This window comes from Bombus affinis, chromosome 7 (assembly GCF_024516045.1).
Source record: "Bombus affinis isolate iyBomAffi1 chromosome 7, iyBomAffi1.2, whole genome shotgun sequence".
Classification (NCBI taxonomy): domain Eukaryota; kingdom Metazoa; phylum Arthropoda; class Insecta; order Hymenoptera; family Apidae; genus Bombus; species Bombus affinis.
The window spans coordinates 1,413,595-1,438,626 of NC_066350.1; the positions used below are offsets into that span (position 1 = coordinate 1,413,595).

General features: G+C 37.9%; 1 protein-coding gene across 9 annotated transcripts in view; it reads left to right on the forward strand.

Moving 5' to 3' along the window:
- LOC126918330 (mucin-5AC-like) overlaps positions 1 to 25,032 on the forward strand; it is a 44,713-nt gene that overhangs the window by 14,209 nt on the left and 5,472 nt on the right. Inside the window, exons 3-11 of one of the 9 annotated variants that reach the window (XM_050726077.1) lie at positions 9,384 to 10,719; positions 11,087 to 11,754; positions 12,327 to 12,383; positions 12,854 to 13,009; positions 16,027 to 16,091; positions 16,158 to 17,436; positions 17,590 to 17,745; positions 20,135 to 20,293; positions 22,862 to 23,938. In XM_050726077.1, coding sequence (XP_050582034.1) covers positions 9,384 to 10,719; positions 11,087 to 11,754; positions 12,327 to 12,383; positions 12,854 to 13,009; positions 16,027 to 16,091; positions 16,158 to 17,436; positions 17,590 to 17,745; positions 20,135 to 20,293; positions 22,862 to 23,938 — 4,953 coding nt within the window. Of the gene's footprint in view, positions 1 to 9,383; positions 10,720 to 11,086; positions 11,755 to 12,326; positions 12,384 to 12,853; positions 13,010 to 16,026; positions 17,437 to 17,589; positions 17,746 to 20,134; positions 20,294 to 22,861; positions 23,939 to 25,032 lie in introns of all 9 variants that reach the window. The other 8 variants (XM_050726075.1, XM_050726082.1, XM_050726081.1 and 5 more) reach the window with 8 other exon arrangements.

A 25,032-nucleotide genomic window follows, 5' to 3' on the forward strand; every position in this document is an offset into this window, starting at 1 on the left:
TAAAAAAAAAATTATTTCGAACGAATGCAAATATTGCTTTCTGTCTTGATTTCTACTTTACACAGTACATATAATTTTGGGCACGAGCAATGATACAAACGTGAGATGACATAATAATAATAACAAATGTCAAGAAGACTTCTTTGAAAGATGCAAAAAGTGGATTTAAATTTATTCAATTATTTGATCAATCATCTGATTAAGTATAATCGCAGTATCAAGTACATAATTATTTATGTTCTTTTGTGTGTAATATACCTTCAGTGTAGTAATCTCAATGTTGAAGAAAGAAATCGATTGAAACGCTTTGTTAAATCACGTCAATTAATCTACCGCTCACGTCTTGTTAAATTTCTTACGTTGAAAATTCGCGTCCTTCAACGTGAATCTTGCTTAATGTTTCAATTGTACTTGCTGCGGTATCGATCGACTCCGCTAAGCGCAGAAACGACCAAATAATAGACATATGTGTTACTTCTTGGTTGCATATTTTATTTAACTCATATTCAATTTTTTTTTTCATGAGCTCTTAAATTAAGTTCTAACTAGTTTGTGTCTGTAAATTACAATAATAAAAGCAGTTAGTTTTGAACAACCGATAAAATCGATAGAATGCTTAGATATTCCACGTACATGAGAAGTATTTTAATTTATTAATTGACAGTGCTGTATATAAATTTTGTATTAAGCACCTTGGTTCTCACAGTGCTATCGCAAATATGTGGCAGTTTCGATCAACTTATTACGTAGTGAAAAAAGTATAATAGGAGCGTTAGTGGGTTTACGATTCATAAATCGTGTGTGGAGGTAAATGATGAAGGGGACCTATGTTGCCTGCGGCACCGTAGAAAGTTGATGCCGTTCTGGTTTGCGGTTTGAAATTGTGTTAAAGGTCGTTGTGATTTTGATAGAATGCGGCTTAATGCAAAATTCGAATCATCATTTTTTCCCCGTGTCCAATTTCATTCTTATTTATCATTCTTAAAACAACTGTCTTTAAAAGATCTTACTTATTACGGTAAAGTACTGTGAAATGAAATCATCTTTCGATCGTGGAACAGTTCAAATTCGGAACGACTAGAGTGAATGTAGAATAACATAATGTCCCAAGTGAATTGCTTAAGTTGTCAATTTCACGTTACGTGTAGAATACAGTGACTCTAGAATCCATTTTGTAACATTACGGGGCCCTGCTCTTGGATCGTGTGCCAAAGGAATTCGAATTATATAAAAATTGCGGCATCTCGAGTTCACGGATCTAACTTTTTTAATACCACTATCAGAGAAATGCTTAATTCGCTACCGTCAATTTCTCTTTCGTTTCTGAATACGCTTCTTGTATTTCCATTATGCGAAGAGAAACGAACTTTCCAAAATCATTAGAATTTTAATTAAAACTGTACAAATTTTAAGATTGTCAACTGAAATTTCTATGTTTCTCCCAAGAGAAATTATATTACTATATTATCGACTAAACTAAGCCAAAGAGTGATATAAGATAAAGTGAAATTTAAGAAACGTGGCACATTTTATGAGAATGAAATAGAATTTTAAAAAGGTCGAAATTGCTTTAACGCTTGTAAGTATCGCGTCACGATATCTTATTTACATAGCTAGTGATTAAGACAGATAAAATCATTATAAATTCTTTTATTCGTACCTTTTTAATAAAAATGTTTTATAAGACACTTTTGAACTGTATTATGTACAGTATACGTATGTATGAAGCGAGAAATCGTCGAGGTTCCTTATAAAAGTCTGATACTGAAAAAATCGTACTTGAAAGGATCTCATGGATCGTTTTACGGGGCCAACAGGAACCACACCCTGGTATTTGTGAACCAGTTTTTTCAGGTCGCTTCTGCATATTAACGTCTGCCACTCGTACAAATGATCTCAATGAAGAGGTTGAAATTTACATCTTCTTGCGCAATTCTGCCTACCTTTTCTTAGATGTATTTCATTAAATCTATTAGGTCAATGCGTTGCCTGATCTGTTGTTTAATCGTTACGAAACCTGATTGTGAATTTTGTCCAAGTTTTTCTTTGTTAACTACCGTCGTTCCATTTACTCCAACTTGATTGCAGTCACATGTACATGTTATCAGATACAAGGAAGATATTTAAATTCGGATGAGATTTTTTTTGTAACGGTTTTGATCGATCAATAGTATCAATATGAACAATAGCTTTAGTACTAGCATTTAAATACTGATTGCTTCGATTCAATCCTGTAGAAACGATTGACTAATAACAATTCATTTTCAATGTTTATCCGTAAGATATCATCTAGTCTTCGAGATAATATCTATTTGGGATCTAGCGAAAATTTGAATAAATGATTATGAAGATTTCGCAAGACTGTTCCATCATTTTCTGGTTACAGTGAGAAGTGCTGATTAAGTGAAATCGCGTCCATGTCTCGGATCATGGAGTCAAGCGACGTGGAAAATATTTAATAATTCCATGAATAATTCACCGTTCTTGCCAGAGCTTTCTTATTGGTTAAATCGAGATGGTTGAACCGGTGATAATCGTCCTCTGGCTTTAGGAGCCTGTCGGTTTCGTAGTCTTAACCGCTAGATAATCAGCTGTCTTTTACGGATTCACCGATGTCGGAAGTCTAGACGGTGAAAGTACACCTTCGATCGAAATTGAGATGCAAACTGGCAGATCAGAGCCCTGTCGAAATCCAAGGACAATACGCTCAAGTATCGATCATTGACGACGAACACTTTTGTTCTTTTTAATTTATATCGTTCAACAGTTAAATGTAAATGATATGTAACCTTCTTTTCACAAGGGGGAAGATAACAAAAAATCGAAAGTTGTTAGAACGATAGGTTTTGTTCTTATAAATTCTTAAAATACTTAAATACTAAAAATAAACTAAATACTTAAAAATAAACTAAGAAATACTTACAATAAACTAGACATTAATCAGTTATATCAGTTTTGGGAAAAAATGATTATTAGGGGGTAATGAGTATATTTGTCATTTATTCAATTAACCCTAAGACGCTTAAGATTTTAGAATATTTACCAACGTTTCGAATTCGGTGGATATCTTTTGACTCTCTCTTAAACCCAGAATGAAGTATATGTTTATTTTATCGATGTATGTAGATTGCAATGGAATAATAATTTGCACTCTTTAACTAGTAATTCCGCCCGTTTAAAACAGATTAAATAATAGAAAAAAAAAAAAAGGAAAATACGTATAAGGGTCTGAGATTTAAAATGCTTGGAGACATGTTTTCAAGGAGAACAAAATTCTGGTTGATTCTGGACACTCGGGTAGTGTCCTTCGAGAGTTGGTTCGACACTGGCGAAGCGGTCTACCTTCGAGGATATGAATCGGCCTCTCACCGTTGTCAGCGTAATACACTTTTCCAATAATTTGCAGCGCGCGATATTACATACGATTGCGCTGCCATATCGACAATACGTACATAACAACATAGGACATGATAACAAGAAAGTTTGGCTTCAAGTAAATAATTACAGATGTGGATTATTTCTATTGTCATTCGATCATATCGTCGATGATACAGATGGTTACAAGCAAGATTTATCTAAGTAGTATCTAAGTATCTAAGTTATGTAACCTTCGACATGGTACAGTATGCAGATTCTTCTTGTTATTTGCCAAAATTTTGAGAAAAGATGTGGGAATTATATGACACCGATATCATGACGTAATTATTGTAAAAGTAATTTGACTATGATTGAAGTTCAAGTTTATTCGCAAGCGTCGACAAAGATTAAGATTGTTAAAACCGTTTACTTTTGTTTTGTTAGATGATTAAGTGATTAGGTAAGGTTACAGTCAATTTCAAACATTTGAACATAAAACTCAGTAATTCGTTTGTACTAATTACGTGTAATAAAGTTTTACTTTTCAGTGCAATGTTTGTAAAAATATAAAAACACCTTTTATAGAAATTGAATTATAGAGAATGCAATATTTTTATTTACTTTATTATTTACTTTATTATACGATATTTACTTTATTTCTTGTGCACAAAGCTTGTTAACTGTTTTATGCAACATATTATTGAATCTACTATTTTTCCTTCATCAGGAATAAATTATATCTGGCCTATTAATCGCGTAACAATGTTACTTCATCGCGTAACGATTACACATACGAATCGAACCAATCTTTCACATCAGAACTATAGTTACATTTTTTTCTAATCACTGGAACATCGTGCAAGCCCAATTATGTTTGCCATTTCCCGTTACAGGACTGTTACATATTGTATTGCATGTTCATAATCGCCGGAGATGTATTTGAAATTACCAATGGCGAGAGTTCGACCGAAGATTCCCTTAACTAGCAAGAATCTCGTTTCGTGTCTTCCAATTACGCAAATAAACAGGCAATTTGTAATTACATAGGGGAGGTATTCGTGTTGCAAGGATCTTCATTGTTACGTACAGCCGTTCGAATGGAAAAATTCAAGATTACCTCTTGCTGATTTTTTATCTTATCGGAAAAAATAATCGAATATCACACGTTTGTTAGAAACAGGAGAAACTGCGCTTTGATTTCAGCTTTTCGTAGGAAAGTTCTTGGGAAATCCTTTTGAACGTTAATAGCGATTACAAAAGCGTAAGAAAGTGTGCAATAATAGAGAATCATCTAATTTTGTCCTACTTGTATGAATGTCGCGGCAATTACAAACGTTATTTTATTTTCAAATCTGAATATAATAATTGTACTACTATTGTACGACGATTGAAATACGAAAAGATACTTAATGTTTAAGAATGGAAATTAGGCAAATTATGTTACGTCTGATGTTTATCTGTTAACGTTATGTACACGTCAGTATATTGAAATTGAGCAGACACGAAAATGTTGGACATATAAACTTGTTCAATAAGTTAAATATCGTAAAAGGATTTAGCTTAATAATTCCTAAAATTATTACGATAAATCGCATACTCGATAGAGTTAAAGAGATTAGAAAATAATACTACCACCTTCACAGTATTTCTTACATATTTCTCCTGTTAGCTAGATACACTATTGTCGCTAGCCAGATACAGTTTTATGCGAATATCCATATCATCATTATGTAGATCCGATCTGGACACCATTTTGACTGGCTTGTGCCAAATAAAGAAAACTGTTGTTTCGCTTTGCTTCGAAAGCGAGCGCGGACGTAATTGCGACGTAGGACGGAATGGCAATGTCCTGGTATTATTCATAGCGTTAATTTTCCTACGCGCTTTGCGATTTTTCAACTTCATTTGCGCGCTCATTGTGCAATTTCAAATATCTCCACTCAGTTTCACAGGATTCTAGGGTGCACCTCGTTTTGCTCGAGGGTGATACGTCGGGATCTCCGCTATTCATGGCAGATTGTGAAAATATAATTAGTGATCTCTCAGAATTCATAGAGTACATAGAGTATAATTTAGTGATTTACATTCCACAAGTTGAAAATGGATTGATTCAGCAGTATAAAAAGAGACTGAAGGGAAATGGTGATCTTTCTGCAAATCTTCAGTATGAATACTCAATTTGCATCTCGTGAAGAAAGTTGACTTGATGAATTTCGTTGATAGATGATTATCGTTCTCATCAGATGTCACTTATTCGGTATACGGTATTAAAATTGAGGTCATCTTAGAATAAAATTTCTCTTTTTATGTTAAACAAGTAAAGCTTGATTGATGAATTTTGATTAGCTGTTGCAGCAAAAGAAGATCTTTAGTAGGACACATATGGAAAGTAGTATTCTAGAATATATGAACCGAACCAGCTAGAAACTAATATTAAAACTAGTTTTAGTCCACAAAGTCGTAATTACGAAATGCGTAAAATCATTTTAGATATGCCTAAAATTCAATAAAAACGCGTGCTAGATTTCAGAGCAGATAAAACATAATCAGCTATCCTCCATAATGCTCCATAATGCATTCTACCATACGTGATATAAAAGGCAAAATTTCTCAACCCTGAAATTAATATTGTGCGCCAAATGAGGAACAACGAGTGTAACTCGCGTAGCAATTTATCATTTTATTTGCAGTAATCTATATTAATTCTTTGATTCTCAGATTTAACAAGTAACTATGCTCGCTTGAATCATAGCCAAGTTAATTGAGCGAGAATGGCAAGGCTTCGTGTCACGAGTCTCATCCAGCGAAAGTGCGTTCACTTCTATCGAGATTCGTCTTTCCTTTTATCAGGATTTGAGAACATACCTTTCACAATCGAGAAGATCGATCGATAGATCCTCTTACCCCTTCTTTCGATCGTCTTCCTTGTCGATACCTGTTCTTTCGCTCTTTAATTTAAAGGAGAAGAAGTATATCTATTTAAAACAGTTTATTGTCGGATCGTTCCATCTAGCTGATTTCAGCTGGTCTGACAAAAATGTCGAGAAAAAAAAAGTGATTCGTGCTTGGGAAACTCAGCAGAGACGTTATTTTGCAGGTCTATTTACAGTAGTTAGTCGCGCATTCAGCCAGCCGTGTTTAAGGCTGTTCTTGAGTTCGGCTGCATGCTTGACTAGGTAACGTGACGTGAAACACCGACTTTTACTTTCAGTGTCGATTCCACGCTACGTGTACCTTATGGACAGATAAGGATAAACGAAACTGGAACACCAAGCTACGTTCAAAGTATCACTGTCTTTGTATTATAATGCTTAAAAAATTCTTAGGTAAATACAGCCACTTGACCCGTGGTTGTGGAGGTTATTCGTATTGCAAAAACGCTAGAACTATCTTTTTTTTTATCGTCAATGTGTCATTATTGCGTGATGCAACGATATTTGTTTCAAATTTTGTTGTAAGAAAAAGAATTTTATTAGTTCCATAGAACAATATGATGCGATGATACTCCGAGTATCAGCAATGTTAGATTTTAAGCTTAGTTTCTATTGGAAATGATTTAGGAAGGATCTATATAGAATAATATTAACATATGATAATGTTTAGCCCGAATCGTTGTTAATGTAATTATAATGTTGCACTAGTAGTTTTGCTTCTAATCATAATGTTTCACGTGTACAAAGGACCAAGGAATGATTCATTCTTAAAAGAATAAGTTATCTATTAAACTCTAATTATGAAAATTGTATCGTTTAAAAGTCAAATTTATTAATTATCTATCTATCGTACTATTGTTGAGAAATTTCAAGAAGTCGCATTGATTTGTTGTTGCAATTGAAAGAGTGTAACTAATAGACAAAATAACGTAGTCAACACAACGGAAAATTATAGTAACTGCTGCTATTTGAGATGTTATGTTTAACTACTCGGAAAGAAAATAACAGTCGGGCAACGAGTACTACTTTCAGAATTCTATTTCACGATATCTTTTTTGTTAATTAATTTCTTGTACAGTTTAATATGGAAAGATCAAAGAGATAATCTTTTTTGTATTAATCTTCTTAACTGAAAATGTAATTAAATTCACAAAAATTGTGGGTTCTCTAGGAATTGGAAATCAAAATTTGAGTATTTTTTTGGCAAATTAATTTCGTGACTGAAGGTACGATTAGCAGTGACCGAACTGAACGACGAGTAAATGAAATCAGGAATCTAGTTATAACGTCGTTTATTGTCGTTAGACACGGAAGAATTGTAATTCAAAATGAATACCGGTTATCTGTTTAAACGATGAAGCGTCAACTTGTTAATTTTTGTAACTATTCTCGGCGGATATCTGATAAATATTTAATGGATATTCTTTCACGATTTGATAGAGTAATTCAATTCCTACCATTTCTACTATTCCATTAGTTATAATCAGAATAATATCGGTTCATGCGAGCTTAAATAGTCTAAATTTCGATTCACCCATCTATAATTTCAATAATTATATAATTTCAGTAGAAATAGTTGAACATAGTACGGAAATATTATAGATTTTTTATCAGCTTGGCTAATTCACCTTTAACATTTCCGAAGACGTACATATATTTATATGTACGGAGCTAATGGTTCTCTATGATGTTCTAAATAATAAATAATTACAGTGCATGTAGTAGAGCATCATAGAGAACCATTAACTCCGTTTACTATTTCACAATCTAATCTGCAACATTCCCAAGAACATCAATAATCTGTTCTAAAAAGTCAAAGCAGTTGCAAATATTCCTGCATTTTGCTCAAGCACGATGCTTTCACCTTAACTTTATCTCATGAACCTGTTCTCTCTTCCTGATGTAGTAATAAACCATCAGCAGTTTGTTTCCCGCTTCCCGCTTTTTCTTTGCCACATATTTTCCCAACTAAAAATATCAATATTGCTTCGCACTTTTCATTGACAGTGTCGGCATATACATATATTTATTATAATATCTTCCTTTTACTTTTACTTTCTAGTATAGCAAACCACTCTAGTACCGTTTGTGAAAAAGAATTTAAGGCACCCTGTATATCGATATATATGCACCTTCTATAATTAATACATCCTATTGCACGGAACAAAACAAGCGTGCGCGTGTTAAAATTATCTGTTAGCCTATTAAGGATATTAACTTTGTCTCATCGACGTCAAGATCGTCAAAGCAAATGTTACCTATTACGTGGCACAACATTCTTCATCGGAGCTCGCCTGTAACACGATAAAGTTCTTCCTCGGCGATCCTACATTTACTTTGTATATGTATATAATGTCGACTATCATCACAACAGGATTTACAAAAGAATCATCGATCGCGATCGTGGTTGAACCGCTGATGCAACATCCTTTACACGCGAAATCGTCGCGTTATCGTCGCATTATGGAAATAGATAATGAGATTCGTCGCATTCTGATGCATTATAAATTGTGGTTCGCAAATCGATCGTTCCACAATTTCAAAACCGGTAGTTAATAGCGAAATATCCGATTAAACGACAATTTTCACTAACCAGGATCTAATGAACGTCGGTCTAATAAACGCTGAAATCAACGATCTATTCTTCCTTGTCGTCGCGACGATTATTATGAAGTTTAACCATGAAGATGGAGATCGTGTAATGCATACATTTGAATAAATTTGAATGTTTGAACCAAGTCGAAAGCAGTCTGGGTCTGATTGTGAATGAATTTCTTAGTGTAGAGTTAATTTATTTAAAACACCGACTTAAACACTGAATGCAGGCACGTTGCGTTAATGGTCACTGTTTGAACAGGTAATTTAATCAATTAAATCGCTGTGACGTATCGGTGTTATACCGTTAGAATGCGCCCAAGAGACTTGAATGTGATGAGGGAAAATTGTCTTAGGCAAATTGAGCAAACTTTTTGGATTTGCGAGTAGCTTAATACTAATCTTAATACTATAGAAATACTATTACATTAAAAATTAATACAGTATAAACAACAAACAGTATAAAATAATAAATGCTAATGGTCATAATTTGTTCAGATCGATGATCATAAAGCTACAAATCGTGGCACATTGAGATTCAATTCCAAATCACTGGAGGAAGCAACCACAATATCATCTTCGTCGCTATCGAGATCCAAAACGAAATGGGACAGATCAGCGCAATCGAAAACGATCCAAGCTTCTGTGATCAATTCAGAACCAAAGTTCGACACGAACGAACATTCGACCGTTAGAACGATCAGAACGACGGAAAGGGGAACTGTTTCAACAGCAACAGATGTCACAAGCGAGTCGAGAAGAACTTCAGGAAAAAGATTCGAAGAAACTAAAAGAGTAGAGCCAACGATTAACAGACGAGACGGCAAAAGATATTTTTCTGAAAGCAACAAAGGAACAAAGTTAAAAAATAATGAACAAAAATTCGAAACGTCCAAAGGGATTTCTCGAAGAACGTCCAATGGAGGAGCGAATAATTCAACTGTTACTGAGAAATTGGACAACAAAGGACCATCCGTGTTCCTGGCAACCACAGAGTCTTCGAGGTCTAGAACCGGAAGAAAGATTCAAACGACTTATTCGATGAAAGATCTAAAGACACAAATCCCTACATCTAGAAGGTACAACAATAAGAAATTTAGAGACGTTGAAACCACTACAGCTTCGTTTAGAAGAGAAAGTAGAGGTAGATCGACTACAGAGAAGATTGAAAGGAGTACCAGATCTGGTAGATCGAAGGTGAACAATGCGGAGAATAATTCTATTGCTCGAAGAGGTCCAGATCCTCTTTTATCAGAATCCGAAAGTGTAAGAGTCGATATTCCCCTCACTGTAGGTGAAACAGGAAATCCAGCTCCGGATGTAACCACTGGATTTGATGTGGCTTTTCAGAGAAGATCGGACGCTAAGGAATCATCCAGATCAAGTCGGACAGGATTCGAAAGATCGAAAAGTCGTGGACGGTCGAACGACTCCGAGGCTTCTGGATCATCCAGATCTGCTTCTCCAAGAGGATCTTCAAAGTTCAGCGATTCTACGACGACAGAAGCTAACGAACAGATTGTTAGTTCGAGAAGGAATACGGTTTCCAGAGATCGTTCCAGAGGTTCCGAGATCAAGAAGAATTCTGTGAACGAGTCTAGATCAAGGTCTAGAAGTAGAAATGTGGAAAATAATATGAAACCTATTTCGGGCGGTGCTTCAGAAAGGAATGTGAAGCGGAAGGTAGCTGGAGAGAGAAACTCCTCGGATAGGAGACCAAGAATTCCCGATGTTACTCCAAGAGCTATCGACAGTCGTAGACAGGATACTCAGGATATGCGTGGAAGATCGAGAAGCAAGTCGAGATCGGATGTTACCACACCTATTATTATGGGTGAGATAATTAGTTAATCATTAACAATAATTTAAATATAGTCTTGCTGTTAAAAGAATATTTGATAACCTGATTGTAGATTGAATTTTAATGCAATAATTTTAGTGACACATAAAAAGATTCATTTATCTTACTTGAAGGTGAAACATCCAGTTTTATACGTAACAGTTAATTAAGTAATTACAATTAGCTGTAAAGAATGAAATTATATTATAAAATATTAAATTTTGTTTATATAAATAATAAATTATATAACTAATATAAATAAAAATTATAGAAATATAATTTATAATAGAAGATATATAGAAGAATATAATGAAATAGAATTTTATAACAGAAATTATATAAATAAAAATTCCTTAAACAGATGTTACCACAACTGTTGCGCCAGATACAACAGTTTTTACCGACGTAACAGCCACCGATTCTGAGATAACAAGTACGACCATAAGATTAGCGACTACTCCAAGTCCAAGAGCAACATCAAGACCATTATCGACTTCTGCTTCAACCCTCGAAGCACCAGGGCGAGGTAGAGGAAGAGGCAGAAGCGGAAGTCACGGTAGAAAACAGAAAGAGGATTTCTTCAATCACGGACTAGGTTTCAGAGGTCGAAAACCCTCGCCTGAAGGATCTACAAACGTGACAGAGTCTAGGAAAACTGTTTCGTGGAAAAACGATTCCCAGTCGCATGGAAATCCAGGCTGGACGCTCAGGAGGCGACCAGCTCATTTTAACTCTGAAAATATTTCAAAGACGATCGTGCCTTCGCCAAGGGATCAGACGAACGAAGTGGTACCATCCAACGAACAATCGACTAGCACCGAAGCTACAACGACTATCGAAAGTTCCACGTTTGGCACGAAAAGAGGCCTCAAGAAGCTGCAAACGACGGACGAGAGTTCCACGGTGGTTGAAACGACGACCAAGAGCTACAGAAGAGGCAACAAGACCTTTGGAAATGGCAAGGTGATTGCGGCGCTTGAAGAAAGTGATAATTACCCGCCTGAGTTTAAGGCGAGGTTAACTCAGTTGGTGAGTTCTATTTCTTAATTGGATTTTTTAATTGGAATTAAGCTTACATTTCAGTAGCGAAATATCCTATAAGTTTGTAGTTTTATCCGATAAAAAGAAATATAGATAGCTTTATAGAGACAGATATGTGTACTTGAACATAATTATTGAATTACAAGGGGAGTGGTAACACTATGAATAGTACTTGTAATAAAACTGCATCGATCGAAGAAATAGTATGCTTTCAGCTTTAAAGAATGTTTAAGTGTTGTCATTCCCATTACGAACGAACGATTTCTCAACTGTCTCATTACTTCAATTAATTTCATTGTGTAATAAGTAATAAGTCTTACACGCGAACGACTAGTCATATAATACTTACATATAACACTTTACTTCTTTTTAAACACGTTTCACATATAGTTTCTTCTATGTCTTGTGAAATATTTAAAATTATTTCCGAATCAATATACATATGATATATGCAATACATGGGAAAAACTTAATACGCGTATAACGATTAGCGTTACAATCCTGATTGTTAGAATTCTAGAAAGAATATGGTGTGTCCTAATCGAAAAGTATGATTTCAGAAGAATACCAACACGAAAATACCAGCCTCAAAAACCACCTCTAGAACGCCATTGGAGGTAAGAGTTCAGAGTGCCCTTCATATCAGCTTACAGCATCTAAATAAAGTCTCTCTTGTTTTTTAATTAATAAAGTGTAACATACATTTCTATGCTTCTATTCTAGTTCAACAGTCTACAGCTTTCATTACGACAGTACTTTAATACGTAGAATACGTTGTAATCGTTGACACTGACTGATATTATTGCGTTGTTGTAAAATAATGGTACAGTAAACCACTGAAGGACTAAACAAAAAATTAATAAACGACAAGTGACTGCGACGAAATGGGACGATGTATTATACATTTTCTAACACTAAACAACTTAATCAGCATGCACGTAACAAACCACACAATTACCACTTTACCGTTCTTATCTTTTGGTGAATTTTTTTCCAACGGCTCCATAAAATAGACACTAGTACTGTTTCTATCGTAATAGTCAAGGAATCAGTAATTTACATTTTGAAGTCAAAACAATTCGTGTAGGAACAAGAGAGGAATATCTATGGTCGACGCTCGAGGAACAAGTCGATGGCGTTCGAGCCTGACGACCTCGAAACCGCAGCTTCAGCAAATGTTTTGACGGATGAAACTTTAGTCGTGAATCCCTTAACGTTGATAAATGGCACAGGATTGCGACGCGTAAGACTACAGATCAATCATTGTATTACGTGATCGCTTGTGTTCTATGTATCCACCTTCTCCTCGATGCGTTCGTAGAGCTTCTCTTCCATTTTTAGGAGAAACCGACTGCAAACGTTTCTAATGCGTCTCGTTTCTAACGGTTAGCGGCTTTTAATTATCGTTTTATCGATTATCTTTCGATAGAAGTGCTTGGTCTATATTTATGTCGATGTCATTAGTATCTGAAAATTCTTAAATACGTTGTTTCCTTCTGTTTTGCTTTGGTCATTGTGAATTTTATTTAGCTACTATTTTGTTATATAAAATCCTGCAGTTTAGGAAAACGTCATATGTGTTTAAACGTAGTACGATTGATTTATATAATTATTTCTCAAACTATCGTAAACCTAACTAAGAAAGGTTGTTCGCTTAAAAGTGTTTTGCGAAGAACAGTAAATATCTATATATCGACAGTATCTTTAATAGTTTAAGAAATAATTCTTCAGTTGTATATTCGCAAATGCTGTGATCGTCTAAGATACTTCTTCTTTCATTATTTTCGCAATGTTTAAAAAGCTTCAAAACAACTTACGTACGAATATGTGTACTAAAGTTTCGCCTTGGAATCAACACTAATTTGTTGGTGAGGTAAAAGGCTACGAACTATGTGGTCGTTTGCTTGTAACATCATTGACGACCAATTGAGACTGGACAATGATGCGCGATTAACAAAGGGAAAGAAATGCCAACTGAAAGACAAGCTTTCCTCTGGTGGTTGGTGAAAAATCTGCATCGTTCCCACGATTTTAGTAAAATCAGATGCTTTTGAGATCTTGCGATACATCGTCGTAACCAACTGCTTCGATGATATCGTTCATCTCCAAACGCGACTGGATGGAACGATATCCTTTAACACGAGGAACGACGAATCCTCGACGTGGAGTTCTCTCAAGGTCCAAACGAATATAAAACTTTGATCGAAACGTTCTTCGGAAGTGGACTTCTATTTTTACTTTCGTTTATCACGGAAATGTGCTTAGTTATCGAGCCCGACTTATTCAGGGCTCACGTGCATTACGCAGTTTATAAACTGGTTTTTGGTTTTCGTTCAGTTGTTTTTGTATTGGGTTCTCGATGGAGAAAGTGAAGGTTTATTTGACTTACCTGAACAATAACGCGTCCCGATTATTCCCAGCGAGGTAACTTTGATAGGTAGAATTCGGAGTTATGTCTTCTATTGGAAGAAGTTTTCTGCGTAAGATATCTATCTTACTGATGCTTAGACTTCTAAATTTCTTGTTCATTATAGACACGAGGAATGGTTAATGACAGGGATGAAGCAACCAAAAGAAATTATTCTATGTGAAAATAATGAATCGTGAATGCAGAGTAAAATTTGTTCTTGTGAAAATGATCTTAAGTATTTGCCGAGCGTCTATATACCCCACGATGTCTTAACTTCGTGACTTTCACTTTAAATCGTTGCTCCATTTGTCGCTTATATTTGTTCTTATATTTGCCGAGTATGATAATAAATGGAAGCAGGAATAAATGGTTTAAACATTTTTACAATTGGGAAAATTTCCTAGGTAGCACATTAGAATAATAAAATAAAATTTACATGAATAACGTTTTTCACATAAAATGATAATTTTCTTAATTGCATCATCGGTTTCGAAACAATCAGAAGTTGTTGGATTTACTTTCAAGGAATTTCTTTTCCGCATTTTCTATTATCTTTAATTCCGATGATATGGAAGGTTCAGCAGTAAATTTTTTAGAACGAAAGGTAGAAGAAGAATTAAACGTGGTAGAAAGTAAACGTAAGAGAAGAGAAAAGCAATTTGTTACAGAGTCAATAAATTTTTTATTCTGTAGGATCATACATTCTACCTTTGTTCGAAACCACGAACAAATGAACGACTTTCAGTCTCGTAATTACATCGAAATTGAGTTTGTTGTAAAAATCCTTTGTCTTCAAGTAAAAACTGTATTTACAGATATCAAACAAAATTAACAATAATAAATCGTCAGAATGTAGAGTAACTCCACAAGTAGCATACCGAAAAATTATTTCATTTCATTAAATCGATTAATTTAACTGATTTTCTCGAACATGCATGATTTCACTCTACGTCGTCGATAAAGAAACCCACGTTTCTAAGATCGATGCCCGAAATTGTCATTATTCATTAATAAAACAAGCAACGAAAGATCTATGAATTACAAACTTGTTTCCTTTTGTTCTGCAATCGACTCGCTATAATTTACACCGAACCAGACTACAGTATAAAAAGAACACAGAAGAACTTTCATGACTGTACGGGAAACTGAATATTATGTCACCTCCTCACCGCAGCTAATCGCTTGATCGGCGCTTTTAAGAACCATCCCCGAATAATTGTTAGATGATACATGATTTTTTTTCCTCACTGGAATGATAGATAGTTTCACATTAGTACGAAGTTAACCATTCATTTTTATAGCATACGATTAATGGAAATAAGAAAAGCTTCATTGGAGTCAGGCTTGCGTTATTTTGTACATCGATTAGTTTGTCACCGCGTTTGTCACCGTCTCTATGGATCGTTCACAAAATGGTCGTTTTCACACTTCGCTCTCCTTCTTTCGCACTCAATGAAATGTATCCTCGAGTCGCGTGTGCTGATAACATTGATTAAACTTTCCAGTTGTTGTCCAGTACAGTGAAATCGTGGCTCGAGCTCGTTACGAGTCAAATGGCGGCCTGGATCGTCTCGTTTCTACGCTTCCTCAAGCTCCTATTCTTCATGTAGGAAAATATCGGCCGCGCGCTATGTCGTCTTCCCATAATCGAATCGGTACCGTCCTTCGTTTCCCGACCTGTTGTGAGTGTATGCTTTCCGAGCGACCTTGAGAACGTCTCCTGTCGATGGAAAGCTCGTCGAGACCGTGGCACACTAACAGAGTTCCCGCTCGAGCTTCCGGAGCCGGCTTCAGTCTCGACAGCGGTTTTCTACTATCTTAAAACGGAGCTGTTTGAACGACCCTTTCAGGTGAAAAAATCGTCAGCCGCTCTGTTCGCTGAAAGATCAAGGATGAAACTGGAGCTGGCTAGGAGGTTAGTGAAGCCAGAGTTGAACATCGAGGAGAATGATCTCGACGCAACCACGGCCTCCTCTTTCAGCAAACGGAAACCAACCGGCGTGCCGGTGGTCGATGAGACGAGCAAGGTCGCCAAATACTCTAAACCCGCTGCCGCAGCACCGGGACGCAACAGGCCTTCCACTTCCGTAGAAAGCACTCAGGAAGAGGTCAGCGTGAAAACCTTGAAACTTCCTAGTTCGAGGAAAGCTCACGACGATTCTTCAAAGGTCACCGGTAGACCGTATAGTTTAAAGAAGGGGCGGGTCATTGCGGAGCGAATGGTCACTTCGATCTCGATCGAAGAGAGAGCCATTGCTGAGGAAACGACCAGACCGTACGCGCTAACCACGAACCCGTCCGTGATCACCTCCGCTGAACAGGGATCGGCGACAACCATCGACTCGACGAGGGTTCGTTTAGCCAGTGATCGTGGAGGAAAGAAGTCGAAGGAAGAAGATTCGACGCCAACCAAGAACATGAAGGTTTCGCTTTACTCCACTCAACGCGTTGAGACTACCGATCCCGTTACTACCATCAAACCGAAGAAATCCTATAACTATCAATCGCGTAATAAATTACGACAGCAATCTGCAACGATCGAACAAAGTTTCACGACGTCGACACCTAAGAAATCCTACTCCTCCACGCAGAACATATCGCAAACACCCCAGGAAGAGAACATTACAAAAAAATCGAAGTTTGCTACCAGCGCTACCAAGCCCATTTTTAGACCTCGTTACAGCAAACGAACCAATGAGAAATCTTTCGAGAAGAAGACGACGAACGAAGAAGCTATCTTTACCACGAAACTACCCGTAGCCACCAGCAGATATTCGAAGAAGAAATCTTCGGTAAAATCTATCGATGATAAATCGGCGACAACGGAGGGGTTATCTGCACAGACGAGAAAGATCGAGTTTCGTCCTAGAACCGCGACCTATCGAAGACATTCAGAAATTCCCACGACTTTAACTGAATCCAGTACGAAGGTCGATGGTGTAGGAATCGCCATCACACCGAGGTCGACAAAATACCACGCCACTTTAAAGACCTCCACGGTATCTCCTCGATCGGTAGCACAGGGACCACAAGTAAACTTGAAGATCGCGAACGAGACGGCGCAGGAGACGCCAGGAATTACCGGCAGCAGCAACGGCGACAGCGGTAACTCGAATGTCTTCAATCCGACCAGAAGCACGTTTCTGAGCGGAAACAGTACACTGCTGGAGCAACTGAGAAGTACGGTGGCACCGCTGCTGAGTTCCCTTGGTAACAAGACACCTGTATTCTCCGGATCTTACAGTAACGTTAACAACGTGGTAAATATTAACTTTGATTATTTGACAAAAATAAAATGTCGATCGTCTTTCGTTTCGTTAATAATTCGAAACTTTATTTAAAAAAAGAATTTCCATTTAGGTCGATAAAATGTTTATTTACTTGAAGTAATCGATCCTGTCGTTTGTGAACAGAATTCACCACCCAGAGTCACCCCCAGTGGACAACCACCCCGCTTTAGTGCGAGATACAAAGGAGCGGAATTATTCGTTAGAAAACAAAATAATATTTATCAGCCCACCGTGCCATCGATTACTAGTTCGTCGACTACACCAATTACACCCGTAGAGGTAAGATCGTTAAGATATTAAATGTTTAAAAAGATATCGACAACATTCAGGAAGTATTAACAAAAGATTAAACGTTATAAACATGTTAGACTTTCCTACATTCTTCAAATTCATTTTCTAACTTCTTCGAGCAAGATACTCTTTAGTCTCATCATATCTCATTGCACCGCAAATTTCTTCATTTTCACAATAAGTTCATTGGATATTATTGAGAAAATTTAAGAATATTATGTTCGTTCTCGATAAATGAAAACTATAAAGTAGCGTTCAAAAATTATGGAAGATCGTATATATGTGAAAGAAATGGATCGTGACGATGATTACCGAGGTAAGATTACGTGGCAGAAGAAGAAAGTTTATAGGTGGTTAACAGTGAGTTAGTGTGGTCGTTTTTTCTGTGCTCAAAAGGTTTTCATCACGAAGGTAGCCGAGAAGATCGGAGCAGTCGCATCACCATCGTGGACCGATCACATTGGTGTCATCACAACTCCGTCTGGAAGTCTCGATTCTAATGACATCGATACGAATAAACTGCGTTGATTTAATCATTCGGATTGTACTTAGTCAGACGCGTTACTAATAATTATTAATCATCTTTTCTTTCCATTAATATTATAACGATTCATCGTTCGCAAAGGATTATCGTACTTGCCGAGCTTTCTTTAAAATATTATCAATAATGTTAAGAGTCGTTTCTTTTTATCTCTTTTTATCCATTCCATACAGCTAGTACAATTTTGTATCGTCGACATAGATACGAGTATCGCACAATAAGTTTCAATAGTGTGAACAATTCTCGTTTAGAAGACGCAACCTTTTCTATGGTTAAATTATAAAAAAAGATTATAAGTAACACAAGAAAACGAATAAAAAGTACATAACCATTTATGTGATTAACGTTTATTTTTAGTTTTGTGATTCATGCTAATTGTTATCATGGGTTTGCATTTACTAATATGTACAGGTACTTACGTTGTTCTACTTACACCATAATGCATATATTGTGTTATACAATATTATACATACACACATATATATATATCTTTGATAATAAATATTTTGGTTTTTGGATCGCACGCGACATGCAGTTGTTCGTTCTTATTTAATCGCGTCCATAAATTATTCTTTCGAATCATATCAAAATTACTATCGGAATTATTAAAGGTAGATAGAGAAATGCCATAATTGAGAAGCAATAGCCAGTTCAAAAGTACACTTTTCTATTGATCTCTAAACTATAAATCCAGAAAATCATAATGAAAGAATATCACTGTACTGACTGCGATGTAAATCGGTTTGTTCGATTCTGACTTCAATGAATATTCTCACGATGATATCCACGAATTTATGAAAATTGAATAGACGTAACGCGACTATACTCGCAACGAGGCAACATTTTGTTGAAATTCGACGTAACGGGACTTGACTTTCTAATACGAGCGCATTCCGATTACATAGGCAAATTTTCGTGATCCGCGTTTCACAGCGTTCGAAGCGCTAACGAGTGAAAGTAAATGAACGCTGCGTCATGTGTTTGCATTAAAAGTGTCTCAACGTGGATGGTATTTAGGACATGTGGGTGGATCAATATCATTATGAACGAAAATAAGGATACGCGACTTAAGGACACGAATTCACTTCTCCTTCATGCAGCCTTGATCTCGGTTTTTTGTAACAAGTTGTTCGAATTCAGGTTTTAAATTAGTTTCATATTGCTTAATGCATTTGTCAACTGACATGTGAAAATCTACAAATACCGTAAGATATATGTTATTTCTGAATCGGTTTGATCGTTGTTATCTTTAACTCGTTCTTTATCAGGTCTTATCAATTTTTAAAAATATTTAAAATCTCTGTTAAATGGAATCACGTCTCAATGTTGTTCGAAGATACTGTTGTTGAAGACATATCACTGGAGACCTCTGTGAGAGAGGATTAACAGCTATGATAAAAAGGAAAAAATCAAAGTGAGCGGGCAACCAGTCTCTACTGCCTGTATAAACGATCCTTCGCTCGGAGAACGAGTTTCTAGCTCACCGTTCCTTTGCTAATAGCTGTGTTTTCTTGATGCATTAAAGCAACCTCGGTTTCTACTCTTCCTTAGCTAGTTCGTATTTCTACCAAGAGATGGTGCATGCTCACTCAATTATGAGATCAATTAATCTGCGAAATGACCGATGTACTTTCATAATCCCTCGCTTTACATCGATTTATCTTTCAACTGTCGATCTTAATGAACGAACAACGCATACTTTAGATCCCTTGTTCCATTGTAAATACACCGATTGACACAACGTAGAAACTGTACATAAAAGGAAGTCACCAGTTCCGATTCGGCACCGAATTTAATGTATAGCACCCCATGCACGCACGTAATTTCTGTTTTTAGAACTCTGGTTCGGCCCCACCAATCGATGTCTCAAGTCCTGGCGAGCCGAGATTCCTGACCCTTTATCAGGCATTGGAGTCGGCCAGCATCAGGAACGAACAGTTACAGGGAAACGCGATTGCACAGCTGCAAAAACAACAAGCTGGTAGTGTTTCCCAGGTAGACCTTAACGCCACCACCGTTAACGATATCGGCGATAACGCTAACAATGACACCACAAGCCCCACTGTAGCAACTATCAGCCCACAGACATCAGACACCACCGCGAACACTATTCAGGACAGCACACAGACCCCGAGATTACCCGAGGATCCGGACAACACCACCCCCACGGTTACCACAGGAGCCCCTGAAACCCCTTCAACGACCGAACCGGTTTTCACAAGCACAGAATCGTCCTCTAGTACCGAGCAAGCCTCCACCAGCACAGAATCGCCCTCCAGTACCGAACAACTTTTCACCAGTACAGAATCGGTTTCCAATACCGAACGAGTTTCCATTGGTAGAGGTTCATCCTTCACTACGGAACAAACTTCCACCAACGTCGATTCCATGTTTGTCACTGAGTCATCCAGCACAGAGTCGTTTCTGCGGTCTACAGATGCAACGACGATGAACGTCGAAGGTGCGGAAGATGTTCAGACTTCCATGTCGGCAGATAACAATTCGACCAATCAGGAACTCGTGAGTTCTACCACGGATGCTTCTACGACTATTAGTTCTACATCCGAAGGTAGTAGTACCGAATTCGAGGGTGATACGAGTTCCACCACTATTAGTACGGCAACGCAGAGCACGACTGACAATATCGATATTACGTCAAGAATAGACCTTTCGCAGAATACGATAGAGACGACTACCTTTTCGGCAACTGTCACCAACACAGCGACAACGTCTGAAAATCCCGAGACTAATACCATACCGCTGTCTGATACTACTGCTACTCAGACAGTCGATATTAGCTCGACTGATGCTGTAACGACCGAAGCAGATTCGAGTAATATGATCGATATAGAGACAACTACGGCGATACCCACGTCCACTATTCGAACCAGGTTGATAGATCTCGCGCAAGATATCCTGTTTCGATTGCAAGCAACTATGTCTACGACCACGGTACCGAGTCAAGATTCGACGACGATGTTGTCTCTCACGACGGAAACATCGAACGTGATACCAGATTCGAGTAGCAATCGTAGTTTGGAGTCCCTGTCGCAATTGAGGGATGAAACGACGATCAATCAAGGAGAATCGGGAACGACTACCCCGTCGTCGGTTACAACGGAGCAATCGAGTTTAAGAACGATCGAAGAAGTAATTACCCAAAGCGCAGATTCAATTGCTGCTTCGTCACCCACAATGCTATTTACTAAGGAAGTCAACACGCAGGATGAAATAAATGCAATAACAACCACAACACCAGCAACAATAACATCTACAACAATCACACAAGACTTTCAGACAGTATCGAACACAGATTCGACCACTGTAGGCGATTCAAACGATTCTTCGACTTCCCCGTTAAGCGTTGATGTAACTACTGTGTCGACGATCACTTCCACCAACGACACTTTACTAACAGAGTTAATGTCCATTGCCAAAACACTCTTTTCGGATGAGATAAACGATAATCAGGAAGAAATAGCCGGGCAAAATTCAAACGTCACATCTAGATTAGATAACTTAATGGAAAACGAGATATACCGATCGAGTTTGTCCAACGACGAACTCAGCACTACCCAAGTTGCAGAAACATCGTCTTTTTCCTCAAATACCATGTCAGAAAATGTAGAGTCTTCTACTATTCCAGTTGATCCCTCACAGAATGAGGTAGACCTTACTACAACCGTATCTTCTGAAAATCTGACAGATACACTGACAACAACCCCTCGGAGTAACATGCCCGATGACGAAGTAGAGAGCGTACAGACCGAAACCACACCAGTAGTGTTAGGATCCCTTGCCGAGATTATAGAATCGACGACCCCCTCGTTAAAGACAGAAATTGAGCCACGAGTCACTCTGTCGCTTAGCGGATCGTTCGATGCTGGCACTGGCCTCGATACTACGACTCAGACACAGACAACCACCAGCACACAAAGTTCAGAAACGACAACCACATTGAATTTCGAGCTAACCACTGACACCTTCGATTTGTTTTCGTCTAATCTGATCACGACAACCAACCCTCAAATAGTTTCCGAACAGGTTACAGAAAGTGTCACTGAACCTACAGGAGTCACCGTACCATTAACCAGTCTCACAACCGTAACATCACGGCTTATGACAGACATTGGCACTACTACTCAACCCGAAATAACTACCGTAGCTCCCGAAACTACCCCTACCTCTGTAAATACGATCACTATGACACCCTCAATATCCTTTGAACAAACCACATTGGCATCTGCTGTAGAGTTGGTTGAACGTGTAAATGATGTAGAAGTGGAAACTAACCAAACAACAGAGTCCACGACTCAGTTGGCATCTTTGATCACCGAAAGCGCTGATAACGAAACCCCCGAACCCACCGCGTCATCGATTACAACCACTGCGCAGCAGGATGTTAACTCTATTGACGATACGGGAGTCACTATTAACCAATTCTCGCTAACATCGACTACAATTCCCGTCATGGAAACCACTACTAATGCACCCAGCGAAAACGTCCCCCAAACGACCCCAAATCTTGAGAACAAATCTCCAACTATTGTTGCCCGTTTCCAGGATACGACATCAGCAACCGCCCAAGCGACGGCAGGTTCGGGAATCGGCCAAACGACCGAGATCACAACTCCTACGATCCCAGATACTTCGATCGCCTCATCAACGTCCTCAGAATTTCCCACTTCATCAAATCCCGACGTTCCCCTCATTACAACCACTTCATCTTCCGTCGAAACGACGACGACGACGATCACGACTGAGACAGCGACGTCGACGAGTACAGGACGCGTTCCTGAGGGGGGGACATCGACACCTCAAACGACGAGAATGGACGTCGTCACCGTCACCCCTGTGACGGAAACTACTACGGTCAACATAGAAGAGAATCTCGTGTCTACCGAAGTTGGGACATCGACGACAACTGCTTCGTCGGAAAGTACGACCACAATGTCAGGAGGTACTACGAACGACTCCACGAATACAACTTCTGCTTCTACGGAAGCAACGACCGTGTCCATGCAAGCTACCCCTGGAACGACTGTGCCGACAGCTACTAGTCTTCCACCTAGGCCAGCTTCTCAGAGTTTCACGACGCCTTATTTAGGTCGCTTCGGCGGCAGCAGATTGACACCTGCCCCACGTTTCAGCCTAAGCTCGACTACCAGAGCTCCTCTACGAGACTACTTAGTGTACGGAATCTACCCGAACAAAACGATCGTGAGAAAGCGGCCAGAGGACAACCTGATCGATGCTAGAAACGTGGACAGCCCGTACGTGATATTCGGTATCTTCCCGGACGGCAGGCTGGTTCGAAAATACCCGAATGGAACGATAATACCGGATCCACCTAGGAACCCGGTCGAGGTTGTGTTCTCACTTAGCACTTCCACTACCACTAACAGGCCACCACCCAGACCGTATTATAACCAGGCTAACCAAGGCACTTACAATCAATATCGAGGCCCGGTGTACAATAGTAACGATAGACCTGTCGCTGAACCAATGAGAAACGTCCAAAGTCCCAGCATCGTTGATCTTGGCCTTACTGGTAACGCGATCGTCGGCCCCAATGGAGGTGGACCCGATAATACGGGGCCACTTGGTACCCCTGCTAGTGTCCCGAGCACCAACGAAATGGTATCTCTTATTCCACCTGTTCATCATCATCGATCGTTAGCCGTGCGTGCATCGCTCGAACTCGTGCGAACATACGGTTTACTCTAAGTGAACCAGTTGTCTCTTTCTCATTTCGCGTGTTACTTTTGCCTCTTTTTCAAAAATTATTGTGTCATTGTTGCATAAAGTATAAAAGGGTGAAATTTGTTTTTGGAAAAGTCTGACAACGTTTGAGTGTATGTACCAGGATGTAAATATTCGTAATTATTTAGATACTTGGGGTTTTTTGTAAATATTTGAGATTCGATTTGTTGATTTATTTTATTTTTCATTTATATACATCTTTTCTTCGTTCTTTATGTCTTGTATTCATATACACATGTGTATGTAAATTTTTTATAACAGTTTTTTTCGTTACTTATGATTAATGTCGTAATTTTTATGGTAACAATGGCACAGAACACTTGCTTCTTGTTTAACGCTTTGGTTTTGTTAAAGTAGATTCTTTGGTAGTACTAATTTTCCAATTTCGTGTGGATTAATTATCTCTCTTTTAAATTCTTTACGTTTCTTACTCCACGTTGTTTTAATTCGTTCTTTCGATTCGGTATCGTCGTAAAAAGAATTTATCCAATGCCTACTTCAACATGTTTTTTTATCTCACATAAAACTTTTTAATTTGTATAATGGGGAGTTGTATATAATTTCACTGTAAATTTGTGAATAATTATTTATATATGTCGCATGTTTGTTATTTTTATGCACCGCGCACTTTGAAACGCACTTTATGTTTAGTAAAGTTGAAGGTGCACCTTACATTGTCGATTACTTCAGTTCAGAAAATTGTAATATTTGAAATTTAAACTCTCCATGCGAAATATGGTAGAGTAGGGAAAGAAAAAATGAGAAAAATGAAGAAAGAAATTAATAATTTTATGGTATTCGATAAACTCTTCAGAACAGGATTTGAAAAATATTTCATTTTCATTCATCGTTCATTCCCACCGATCACTTACCGAGGCCCGTACAATATAGCGAAATATTAATCGATCGTTTCTTATTTATTATTATCGCGTTACTAGCTAAGCAGAGGAGAACCACTGCACTTTTATTAT